Source organism: Pterocles gutturalis, unplaced genomic scaffold (genome assembly GCF_000699245.1).
Source record: "Pterocles gutturalis isolate BGI_N339 unplaced genomic scaffold, ASM69924v1 scaffold4110, whole genome shotgun sequence".
NCBI classification, from domain to species: domain Eukaryota; kingdom Metazoa; phylum Chordata; class Aves; order Pterocliformes; family Pteroclidae; genus Pterocles; species Pterocles gutturalis.
In genome coordinates, this window is record NW_010137977.1 from 25,552 (window position 1) to 39,342 (window position 13,791).

General features: G+C 40.5%; 1 protein-coding gene across 1 annotated transcript; it reads right to left on the bottom strand.

Moving 5' to 3' along the window:
* Window positions 1-13,401, bottom strand: SRSF11 (serine/arginine-rich splicing factor 11; the record flags this gene model as incomplete). Its single annotated transcript, XM_010082785.1, has 11 exons — window positions 1-1,312; window positions 1,423-1,561; window positions 2,132-2,227; window positions 2,892-2,981; window positions 3,523-3,654; window positions 4,132-4,213; window positions 5,062-5,189; window positions 6,196-6,245; window positions 7,682-7,774; window positions 9,201-9,310; window positions 13,268-13,401. Coding segments are annotated over 11 exons (1,249 nt in total), but the record flags the coding sequence as incomplete, so codon positions are not given.
* Window positions 13,402-13,791: the final 390 nt, after the last annotated feature.

Consider the following 13,791-nt stretch of genomic DNA (forward strand, 5'->3'; position numbering starts at 1 on the left):
AGTTTAAGGGTTTTATTATCAAAGTTCTGTAAAACAATTTCAGAAACTGTACATCGACATGGCACAGACTGGAGCCTACTTCTGCCTCTTTACCTGCACAAAAGGAAAAGCTCTGGAGCTTCTGGAACTAAGGAGAGAGCTCGCCTAACTACTTGCATATAACATGGAATCACTGTGTGCATAAGGTTACTACTGCAGTGACAGGAAACACAAATTATTAGTTTATACAACTTGAGATCAAGTAAAAAGTACATTATCAAGTAGACTTGCTCTTAAAAGCAATTTTAAAATGCACTACCTTTCTGGGATGGCTTCAGCTCATTAACAAATAAAATGACCCGGATTATGAAACCTGCACAAATCAACCTTTAATCACTGGGCGCTGATCAAACAGAGATTTTCACTTCCCAAAATGAAAAGTTAAGAACCATTACAACTTGCCTGAGATGGATTTGAATGGACAGATTAAAAAAAGCCCTCAAAAAGGTCAGTGCATTTTAACTTTTGTCAAAGCCAAACAAAACCCACTGGGAAAAACAAAACAAAACCAAACCAACCCCAGCCACATGGCTTAAAAAAAACAAACCCAAAAAAAACTATCGCTAGCAGGATGCTTATTTTCAGATGTACTGTCATTATTTTTTTTTTTTTTGTGTAGTCACGCTTAAGACCCTTAAGTAGATCCCGTATGTTGTAGGACTGGAGAACACGGAGGATGTTTCTGCCACAATCAACATGCAGTCAGTGCATTCCTACACTGCTCTAGTACTGCGATGAATCAAACTCTAGAAACACTATCAGAGGTGAGCTGATCGACTAAAGGAGATCGGACAACAACAGTCCATGCCTGCTGTAGACGCATGCAGCTTTTTACTTTTGCTTGAAGCATCACCAAGTTAGTAAGAATGGCTTGGCTACGCAATCCCTTTCGGCCGTAACAAGAATGGTTACCTTTCTATAGAGCTTTTGACGTGAGTTAGTATCGGGAGATTTACAAACCACGTAGAGTCTGGAGCTGTGTACATCTAGATTTAGGATTAACGAGTACAGCATAAAAGAATCACACAGGAATGACACTGATGCACGTCTGCAGCTGCGGTGGCTGCAAAGGCAAAATTCAGTCACTCATGTCCATGTCCTCCTCGTGATGATCATCCCCGTTAACTTTGGATTCCCTTGCTGCATCTCCACTTCCTTTATCAGCGCCAGAATCCTTTCCTTTCGGAGAGGAAGAATCTGCCATTTTCTTTTCTTCCTTTTTCTCCTTCTCGCTGTCATATCCTTGTTCTTCTTCATCGTAATCCCTTGTGACCTGCTTTGCCGAGATAAAAAAATAAATTAAAACTTGCTTTCAAAGCCCCTGCTGGTTGAAGGCTAATACCACGGCTCAGGCAGTGGAGTTAAGCAGGTTTTTAAACATACTTTCACATCCTTGTCACTCTCGGATTTCCGTTCTCGATCCTTCTCTTTGTCTTTGCTCTTTTTTTTCTTGCTTGTTGACCGCTCCCTCTCATCTCTACTTCTCTCCTTGTCCTTATCCTTCTTTTTTTCCTTTTTATGCCTGCAATGACAATGCAGAAGAATGAAAACCACAATCGCACTGCTCCAGAACACAGACCATGCCCATAGCTCATTACAAATCTAACGGGAGAAATCACAGCGTGCAACCGAGATACACCGTTCCTTCAGGTAATCAACAAGCACCCGATTCCTTGGCTCTGGATCAAATACAACCGCCACAACGCGAGCTCTACGAGCTGCCCCGTTCAGCCTACAGCAGCACTAGAGTGCTCTACCAAGGAGCACCTCAAGTTCCCCTCAAGACTCTTGCACAGCGCCAAACAGGCTGGGAACTCTGGGCATCTCCCGCTCCTCGCCCCCAAACACCCCCCGTTTGGAGCTGCTGGGCACCACCAGAGCAGCTCTGTACTTCAAGCCGACTCAACTCCCATGGAAGGGGCAGCAGGCAGCAGGATCCGCTCTCTCCCGAGAGGTCAGCCTCTGGGCCAGGCACGAGGGACCAACCAAGCACACACCGTCCCTAAAACAACCCCACGGGGATCTTTGCCACAGTTCACACCTGGGAGATTTCCCACCCAGACACCGGGTTTTAGGCAAGAGGCTCACTGACCTCCTTGGAGATGGGGAGCGAGACATTTTCCTTTTAGGAGACCTGGGTTTCTTAGGTGACCGTGATCCACTCCTGCTTCTTCTACGTCGTCTTTCTCTGCAGGAAAGAGATCAAAGCTTGGGGTTTTTTGTTGTTTTGTTTGTTTGTTAGTGTTTGTGGGTTTTTAAAGCTAAAAATACATCTCTGGCTCCAAAAGCAGCACTGCTCAAAAGGCAGTCAGTATGTGTAATTCAAAATAATTCAGTATTTACTGTCAGCAGCACTGCAAAGCCCACACAGCTGCTGGCCAGCAGAGTAAAGCTGTTTCCAGTTCTGCCTCCACCTTCATGACCAAATTGCTGGCTTAGGCGCTACGAGGGATACTGACTCTTTTTTGCAAACAGAAACAAACCATTTGTTCTTGTTAATATTGCAAGTTAATTTTGGAAGATGTTTAAAAAAAGAACAGTGCACGTTTTGCATTTATGTATTCCATAAATGAGGAAAGAGTTTAACAGGGACCTCAAGGCGTCAGACTCTCTTTGATCTAGAGCAAGCAGAAACTATTCTAAGCCCAAACAATACCTCCAGAAAATACAGTATCAGGGAAAAAAAAAAACATCCTACAGTCATAGGTAGAGACAGTATACATGCATTGGTGCATCCACCCAATGCATCCACAACGAATCATCCTCCTATTACATCCAAGAATGTTCCTTCTATTAAAGTGGATAAAACATGCAGGAAATAGAGACCAAGGAAAACATTCACGTTACCGTACCTGCTTGTGCTTCTTGATCGTCTAGTTGTGCTGTAGCTTTTGGGAGGGGTTTTAGAACGTTTCTTTTCTTTCTCTTCCTTCTTTTTATCCCTTTTAGTAAGATACAGATGTTAAGGTTCAGTCATTTTCAAAGCATCCAAGCAGCACTCACTACTTCTGCTGTGCAGGAAAACCACCAAAGGCACGCTAACTACCCCGGCCAGCACCCTGTTAGCATTGCTGGGGCCAGCCACGTTGCATTAACGGAAACTAAGACGATAATTATATCTACAGCGAAATAAAAAGAACAACCCTTTTGTGCTGCTGGTACAGCGAAGCTATAAACTGCCAGTCTGGATGCTCACGTTTCCTGCTGCCCAAAGACAGCTACTGAGCGACTCGGCTAACGCTGCTCCGTCCCGTCGTTCTGAGGAAAGCACGTTGCGTGTTTTTATGTAGCTAACTGCACGCGTACAGGGCAAGTGTCACACAATTCTATAAGACTGGGACTCTAAAAAGAGGCACTATCTCATTTTGCCCTAGGTTTTTTGTTTGTGGTGTTTTGTTTAGGTTTTTTTTTTTTTTTAAATTAAGCCCCCAAATTTAAGAATTTGATTTCTAGCAAATAGAAGAGACTTACGGAAGTAATTACCTGGTTTTGGATGTGCTCCTGGACCTTCTGCTTCTCTCTCTGGAATGAGATCTTCTTCGCCTTGGACTTTTAGATCGCCTCCTGCTTCTTGATTTTGAATGGGACCTTCTCCTTGATCTGCTTCTTGACCGTCTACCAGTAACACATTGCACACATCAGTTACATATACAGAATTCTGACACACTGTTCAGAGTCAGTGCTAACGGCATGGTCATGCACAATGACATAGAAAACAGAAAAAAGAGTGTAGAAAACAGAAAAAAGAATACAGAAAACAGCAAAGGAGTCGCACAGAGTCTGCCAGGAAGTGCACGAATGCCGAATGGCAAAGAACAGCAATGCTTCGATCGGCTCTCTTGTTACTCTCCCTGTAGGAAAATACCACTCCTGTTGTAGAGGAGAACTGCTAAGTCATGTTGAAATGTGACGAAATTTTTAGAATCCTGAACCTAACACAAGCCAATTACCGAATACACAAACAGCAAAGGAGAGCAAACGGGAAGGCCACAGTTAAAATGGCTTTGCCCAGACCACTGGCACATGCTGCCTTAGTGGCAGCTATGTGTTGTGTGGGTTTTTTTTTTTCTTTAAAGCAAATAAGCTAAGTACCTGTGTCTAGATGAAGAAGGTGTCCTCCTCCTCCTTGAGCGTGACCTTGACCTCGAATGTCTTCGTTTTTCATCTTTTTTATCTGGCGTTGAAAAGGAAAAGCATAGTAAAAAACCCCAGTGTTGTTTTAGTATTCAAAAAGATTTTACAAAGGAAAGGAAGTTCAGCTTTACGCTATAGATAATAAATAAGATAAAGAAAACCTAAGGAATATTTTGACATTTGAAATTAAGGCTTACCTATCCTTTTGCTCAAAAGATGACACAAAGAAGGAACACATGAAAAAGACATGTATGTGACATAAACCCAACAAAGTTCTAGGCAAAACCAAAGAAGTCAAAACTCAGAAAATGTTTAATATAAGTCAGTTGATAGCTGCAGGGCAATGGAAAGTCTTGTTAAAATCTCAGCGTATCTAATATTTTGTGAAGGGCTAGAGAATCTCTCAACGTATTGTTTTCAATTTCCCACAAAAAGCCTCAAGCAAAACAATCTGCACATTTTTCTGGTATAACAGAAGAACAGGAGCTCTGTTCTTTCCTGAAAACGATCAGGAGGCTGCAAAACTATATTTTCAGTGTTCCAAGTTACTGCTTCTCTAATTTGGTAGATCTGACATTTGGGGATGAACTGCTGCATCTTGTTCTAAAATAAAATCTACTGAAATAAGGTAAAAAAAAAAATTCTTTACAAACTCCCACAGATTAGAAATTAAAAGAAAGGAAATCCTCCTTGAGAACAAACATCACTAGGATGTCAAGTGTCACTTGCTGTTTCCAATGAAGAGATGGCAGTATGAACTTCAACCAGGGGAAGCTCAGGCATTTGGAATCTTCAAATCAAGTGAATTTTGGGAAAAACAGATTTTATCATATGCTACATCAAAACTCCACCCTGAATTGAACAAGGTGTTGTACGACTTCCAATTACCTGGCTCTATAGCAGCAGAAATTAACGACTGCGCTTCTCGTACTCTTTTCATAGCTTCTTCTATTTCTTTACTGGAGGTATCTGATTTCAGACTTGGTGAAACAAGACCTGCAGCTACATGGTTCAACCTGGTGAATAAAAAAAGAGTTTCAGAAATTCAGTACTGATGAATCCAATACAGACATGCCTCCACTGTCAGTCTGCAGTCTGTTCAGAGTGACTGAAGAAGTGAATCCAAGTCTGCCTGCACCTTGGCACGTTCAGATAACAGAGCAGTACGTCTAAGGCGTGCTATCTGTGCTGAAAGCAGCGGCACCAGACACTGGCACACCCAGCTCTCAGAATTCAGTACCTGTACACAGCAGGAAAGGTTGTATTATCTCATTATCTCACACAGATATGTTTCCAATGACACGAACATTTTTGTATAGCACAATTTCAACTCTCGTCGCCTGAAAGAGCAACTCCACAGGCACCAGTATCCTGCACCGCAGAAAGCCAGTTTCCATTTTGACCAGCCGTACTGCAAAGCCTTGCAGTGCCAGGGCTTTGTGAGGCAGATGTGGTTTCTTTCCATCCAGTACACTTTTTATTTCTCTAACAGCATTTCTACACTGGCATACGCTTCTACCATCCTACTGCAACGCTATCAGCTGCTGAGCAGCACACTAACACCTTCAGTGCTATACTCCTTCCCTGCTTGCTGTCCCCACACCATACCATTTCGAGCAAAATTATCCTTTTTCCAAATACCCAAATAAAAATTCACAGCACTTGCTGCTCTCGGATCATTCCCAACCCCAGCCCTTTCATTTCAGCCTTGCATGGTGTGGGGTGCTAGTCACACCCTTACATTACGGACACAGTGACAAAAATGACTTTGAATTTCTGTCTCTAGCAGAATGAAATCCCAGAGGTAATTGGTGTTATTCCATAGACACAAGGCTGAATAATCTTAATCTCCTCCCCCTCTTCTCTCTACCACAGAAAAGAGCCTGCACAAGACCCCCGAGACACTAGTTTTCTCCAGACTTCATTAGATCCAGCAGGACAGGGACTGGACACTAAATCACAACGGATATTCCTAAGATCAAGCGTACTGCAATAGAAATATTTGTAAACACTGATGCTTACTTTGGATCCACTGTGCTCATCAGTTTTAGTAGTTGATCTGCTGCAAGAGACTGCGAGGGGAAAAAAAAAAGTTAAAACCATGTTGGAAGATGTGTATGCCTAAGAAGATTATCTTCCTTGAATGTCAGGGGCTAAAGCAAAAAGCCTCTACAGCTGAAGAAAACCAGAAGAAAGCACACCCCAAACAGCCTACAGATGAAAAGGCACGTTGTTCTGTTTCAAAACCTGGGGATGCTGAGGGTGTCACCACCCCATTTCGGTGGAGCTCAGGCACTCTTTTTTCCCCAAAGTGGCCAAAAAAAGGCCCTTTCCTGGACAGAATCAAAGCACCTTAAAATAAAAACACAGTTCTGGGTACTGACAGGTTATTTCTCTGCTACTTCAGGAGAACAGAGACCTCCTCAGAGAGCTCAGCTGCCTGTCCATGGGAAGTCCTCAATGTCAATGTATCAACAGTAAGCAAAAGCTGCTTTACTCTAAAAATTCCACAAAAAAATACATTTCACAGCTCTTAGGAGAATCCAGATATTATTACATCCAGTCACTTCCTGTACCAGGGGTGTGTTAACAAGCAATGTGTTCAGTCCCCGCTGATTTTCTTTACACCGGGCAGGCATGCGCTGAACCCAATCAGCTGCTTAATGGACAAAGGAAACAACCCCTCACCATACCAAATTTATATTTTTGTTATATGCATTTAGAATGCTTTTTTTTTCATTTGTTATTTCTTTATCACCATTATCTGCTTGTTACTACACAGGGCATGCATAAAGAGCGTGTTAAACGATGGATTTCTTAGCACTGCACTCAATTATTACTACTTTTATCTGTAAAACGTTATCTGGACAGTATTTGGTTCTTACACCTTAAATATTAACTCATTATTCTACTACTTCTTAGTACTTAAAAGTCTTTCATTCAGTTTTACTAACAAAGTCTCCTCAGTATTTTCTACACCTACAAAATTAAAAAGTCAAATGATTTTTTTTTTTCTACTATAAGTACAAGACAGGTTCATAGCTTGATAATTATCGATACATATCTGAAATATTTAATTACTAGTCCCAAATTATTTTTATGTCTTTGCAGCATTTAATTTGCTACTACTACAGATGCTATTTATCCCAAACAGGTTCTCAGAAAAATCAGTCACTAGATTTTTTCAGCCAGTGGCTGTTACACTGATACAAATGAAAATTACTTTTAAAACAGAAAAGAAGATAGCAGAAGAGAAGTGTTCCCATATAAACCTGCTCTGCCAAGAAATGAAGACTGTCTCCTACAACAATTCCAGGAGGTTTAAAGAACCAGCAGCCTGTGCAGACTACACCGAGCCAAGCCTTTAATAAAAATAAATATTTTGCAACACTCCTTCAAGCCCAAGCATAGCAGTTCCAGATGTTCAGCTTGTCATTTCATATTCTGGTGAACACTACGACCATCATGCACATGTGCTGGGGACAATAAAGAAAACTGTGTGACATACCTGAGAGTTTAAGTTTGCTCCAGGAAGCCCAAGAGCAGCTAGGGCAGGATCAAGAGCAGGAGCTCCTAGAGCAGCTAAAGGAACAGCACCAATCTGTAACGGAGACAGCAATTAGACAAACCCCTAGTCAGTGGATACACAGCTGTCAGGTCAAGATTGACAAGAATTAGATGTGGGAACTTGAACTGGGTTTTAGTTAGGCTTCTACCTACAGCAAACATTATACTAAGGTCAGCGAGAGTATTTCGGTTTTCCCTCTTCAGGTATTCCAAAACTTGGTAAATGAAAGATTTTTTTCCTATAAATGTTCTAAAATTAAATTGTTTCCTCTGCATCCCAACAGGTATGTAAAAAAAAAAAAAAAAGAGTAAAAAAAGTAAAGCATTCCATTACATTCAAGAAATATTCTTTTCCAGAATTAAAATGAAAATTCATTAGATGTTTGAGCCAGTTGCCTCATATCTAAATCAATTTAGGATTGAAAGGGACATGGTTCACGTTAAAAGACAATATAATGTTATTACATCTCTGCAAATTTCTCAGATTTGGTTAAAACAGGCAAATGGGTTGAAAAGCAACAGGAAGAATAAGTAGGATGATGGCATGGGTCTAAATGCCTTAAAAAGTGAATTTGGCCTTTTACAGTGAGAAGACCAAAACATACACTGAAGCAAAACACACACTGTGCTAGAAACCACATCAACTTATGTTAATCCAACGCTTCTGAGGTCCTGCTCTCCCTTCCTTCCCTCTCTTTGCCTCCTTTCTGACTGCTCTGGCACTTCAGACTCATTTAGATCACAGCTCCCAGTAACAGTCAAAAGGAGCTGACCAGCCACCACAAGTTTCCATAGAGTGGATGTGTTAAATAAAACCTACCATTAAGTCGACTGGGATTCAGAGTGACAGAACTAAAATTAAGGTGGTTCACCAACCATTTTCAGGAATTTACATATACACAGCTTTTGGTTAAAGAAATCTTCCAGATGGTACTTGTTTCTTCCATCCGTTTCCTTGAGTTTCAAAGTTAAATTTTAGACTTTTCCCTCTATGTACAGTTAAAAACACCCTCTGAAAAACTCAACAGCAAGTATATCTTTTGTGCAATCAGAAATCACAGATGGGTTGGGCAGGGACACCTCCCACTAGCCCAGGTTGCTCAAAGGTATCTCCACAGCATGTCAACACCTTGAACATCACGGATTTAAAATCTACGAGATTTCTACTGCCTGTCAAACCTGTCTGTAAGCGTACAATGGATAAGAGAGGGATGAGAGAGACAGAAACACAGGGCCCCTGAGATCCCAGAAGCACCATATTTGGGAACTAAAAGTACCCCAGCCAGCAACATATCACCATTTTGCCACAATTCACATCAGACAGCTGTAACAAGCCATCAAGGGATATCAACTAAAACATTCTAGGAATCAGCATGAGCACAACCAACAGAAAGCAAGTCAGACTCTTCACAAAAGACAACAATCATTTCCCTTGACTGCAGTCTAACCGGCCAGCCTACCTGAGACAGTGGGTTGGGAGTAGGCAGGAGCCCACCTCCGGGCAGCAGACCTGCCACAGCATTGGCTGGTGCCAAGAGAGACAAAGCCTTAGTCTCATCAGGAATGACTCCTGCAGAGAAATAGCCTTGCATTAGAACGCATTCCATTTCAAAGGCAGAAAATACACAAATACACCCAGAAAATGTCTCCCTGATACACCACCTGAGTTTGTTGAAAGTACTTATGTTGGCTAAAATACAAAGCTTGATGTCTATTAATATTTATCATTAACTTTTTTGTCAGAATGAAACTTCAATGTGTGAAAATTTGACTGTTCCTTTTTCTCTACAAATGGTTAAGTTTCTAGAGCAAAAAAATAGCACAATACACACTACTTTTTTGTTAACACTGCCAAGATTTCATCACCTGTACTCGATTTTTAAGTCATGAACCAAACGTAAGCAAGCACAGTCGGTTCTCCAGGGGTGTGCTCTCAACTTTCAAAAGCTGTTTTATGAACAACGACTCGTGTCGGCTGCTTCACTACAAAGCACACAGAAAAATCAAGATACACAAGACAAAAAAAGTTTGATTTAGGGGTTAATAATATGGTACAGTTCACTATGTTTTCTTTTACACCTACCATATAAATTTTGTAAAACTTAAGAGAAGGTATGGAAATATTTTTTTTGTTGAATCAAGCGTAGGGCTTTTGCTGACTTGTCAAATGAAAATGAGTCTCTGCAGATCTCCAAATGCACGCTGTGTGTGTGTCTGTGGGTGGGTGGGTGCATACATACAGTACATCGTGGCACATTCCTTACCTGTGCAGTAAAATGCATTTGTTCCAATATGTGCCATGCTTATTGTACCAAGAATGCTGCTACATACTGCCATTTCAGAGGAAACTTCTGGCCCAAAATCTTGCCGCCAACTAAGACAAGTGTCTGATCTTACTGCCTGCTCTGCACAGAGAATTGTAAGGGTCCTACTATGAAACAAGTAAATTATGTAGGTATTTTTATTCTATCCAACAGCAAAAGCCCTATTCAGATGGATTAATTTGTTAATGTGCCCAAGCCCCCAAAATGAGAGTTCAATAAAACAATTTTACTATATATTTGCAAATACCAGTAGTGTTTCTGTAATACATATTAAGAAACTGCATCTCATCATAAAACATACAATATGTACAGGGCACTTAAGAGAAACTGGATAAGCTGCAGAAGAAAACTGTTGGGTGGTATTTTCAGCAGGGCCTGGTATATAGTTCAGGCTGAACCAGGGAAAAGAACTGTAAAACACAACAACAAAAAAGAAAAACCACTGTTAAATAAAGGTAATGGTTCCTCCCACCTATACTGAGAAGTGCCGATAATACAAACAAATGTATAATACACAGCACTGTTATCTTGCTTGTGTCATTGAGCTGTCACCAATTTAGATACCCAGAGTTATGGAGGGAGAGGGGGGGAAAAAGGTCATTTAGACAAAGGGCATTAACGCATCAATATATTAACATACCTACAGAGAGATTATGGGGTAATTTTGCATGCAAAATTATGTCTCAGAGGATATTTATAAATTACAGCTAAACATTTCAAATTAGTGCAACTACAACATTTCTGGCATCTAAATACAAATCCTCAGACTTATCTCAAGACACCTCATAGAAGATCTGCATCCATTAAAAAAAAAATCATGCATCTGATCCTCTAATTGTTTTTTTAAAAAGTATTTAGAAATAAATAAACTACAATTTTAAAAAAAGCAATGAGGCCCCTCACCAGTTAATTTTCATGCTTCAAGAGTTTTTTTTACTGCTGCTTTGTTAGAACCATGAAATACTGCATGAATGTGTAGAAATGAAAGAAAAAGAAACAGACAAAAGAAACAAACATTAACCAAAGAACCTAAATACCCCCCCCAGCCACCTTTAATCTTAGAGTTCCTTCCAAATCTAGGAATATCACAGTGAAAATGACAAATACTAAACCTTACCGTAGACTTTGTGTATAGTTCTATAACACAAAGCAACAGCCAACACCAAAATGTCTGTGTATGCTAAACCTGGAGTGCGGTTGTGATATAGGGGATAATTATTGCACTAAACAGACAATAAACATTCACTTTAGCAACAGGCAATATTAATACAGAATTATCACAATAGAAAATAAAAGATAAAAGGGCCCAGTTCAGCACAGTAGTTAAGCATATGCCTGGCTTTAAGCACATGAGCAATTTCACTGTGGTTTTAAGAATCTTGCTGTATCGTGCTTACACAGCTTGTTGAATTGGGACCCCGGCAGTACGCATTTGCAGGGAAAACTATACTCCAGCATATGATTACAAAAACCAGGGGGCATACATTTATTGGCTGAGCATATCTCTTGTGATATGCCAAAAACATCAACGTTCTGAACCGCCAGAACACCCCAGGAAACAGCCCATGAGGAACTCCTCGATTTAAACAGGCCCATTAAAATATTCTACTTTATTAATTTTATTTTCTTTACACGATCTGAACCAAAACTACTGGGCAGATTTCTCTATGTGCCAGATTTATCCACCATCAAGCACAATGGACAAAGTCAGACTGACAAAGAGAAAAACACTTTTATCCTTAAAGGAAAAGTTAAACACGGACATTCTTCACCATGGGCCTTGGAGAACATTTCGGTACTAACTCAGATGGACTGTTGCTCTAGCATGCTTTAATACAACGACGAGGACAAGATGTCTTTCAGCTATGCTGTTACACCTCACCGAGCGACAGCAGAAGCAGTAGCTCAATGGCAATTTCAGAACGTGCTCTGTACTCTCAGAAAGCAGCACGTCTTAATCAAAGGCTGCAGATTCCTACGTTGCAGAAACTGAGTTTTCATCTCTTTTAAGAAATACAAAGGTAAGACAGCTCCCCAGCCTCAAAAAGACAGCCTACAGCATTACAGTGTCTTGATTATAGGTCTGAACACAGGCTGTGTACCCCATTTATTACTGTAGTATGGCTTAATCTGCAGAGCTTTTATTAAATTCAAGCGATCTGGGAAAATCCATTATTTCAGAAGTAAATAAACAGTACAATGGAAATCAGTTACTTCTAAAGCAAGTCTAGAAGAGTTTAATAAGACTTCTGTAAGAAGAGGTGTCTTCTCAGCACTTTGTTTTTAAGGTAAGTTCCAAAAACCCTGCTCATTGCCTTTCAAATTACTGTAACACCCTAAAATGTAAAAATAAAAAGAAGAAGAGAAAATGTAGTTAACAAGTGGTTACACCAGGAAAACACTTGGGGACTTGAGTGCTTGCTGGCCTTTAGTTAATGTCTAGAATCCCCTGTAGCTGCAGAGGACCCACTGTTTTTCAGTCATCTGGAAGGGCTTTGCATTTGCCTTCTCCACTACAAAAATCACACACACAAATAACAGAGAGAAGAGTTTATTATTTAGTGTAATTCTATAAAATATATCAAGGATGAACAAGAAAACTTGGAATAAAAAACTAGTACCAGTGCCCATTTGGCACCTTGCGGAAGATCTCACTTTCAAATTAAACCATAATTATGCAAACCCTTGGTATATTGGATTCACAACGAGAGTGAGTGCCTTTCAGGGAAGTTCCCAACTCAATTCAGCGGCAGCACATCTTAGATGTTAATCGACTCTGCCATGCACCCTCAGGGAGGGAGACACCATTCTCATGAAGAGATCTATGCCTATGTGAAAGTGGCAAACACTTCATAATTAAGGCAAAATTTCCTTAAAATGTTGAGCAGTTTGCATAAGCCTGTTCAGAAAAATGTCTCACTGAGACGGACAAAGAGCAAAATTTGCAAATTATTCTGCCTAAGGTGTTAGTATTCTAAACTTAAAGACATCCAAAACCAGTAAGAGGTAAACTTCCCACTTTCATTCAGTGTCACTAGATAAAAAAATTATTTACTCCATGGGCCAATGGCAATATACCAAGGGTTTCAAAATGTGAATATCTTAAATGTTTGACATTTTACTAATCCTCATTTTGGTGAACTATACTGGAAAAAAACTGCCATAGTATGGTGGCTTCATAGACCATTAAACAATTCACAAACCTTCTGCATATGGTACGACTATCAACGCTCTGTCAACGAATACAGTGTTTGTCAGGTGCTGGGCCACAACTGCCGAGTCAGGATCATGGAACTTTACAAAACACACACGCGATGACACAGGCAAAGGAGAGTCACTGAAAAAGAAAGAAATCAATTACTTAGATGGAAGCAATATGAAACTCGTAACTTTTAACGTCTCCCCACTTTCACCAGCCCAGGATGTGACAGGAGACTTTGGGGTACTTCTGTGCAAGAATACAGCTCCAAGTTCCGCACCAAACATCATTCTGCATGAATGCAGATACAAAATTACACCGAATTAAGGCAATCCACTGTAAAATTGCACAAATAGCTTTACTGCCTCATTTGCAACCGGGCATTAATTCTATTATGTACAATGTATCTATGACCAGTCACCTAAATGCAAATTCATCTTCATGACCTGCCTGTGAGAAGGGAAGGAGACGAAGGAAAACCGTGCTCAAGAAAGACGAAAAGTTACCTACTACGTACACCGCATAAGT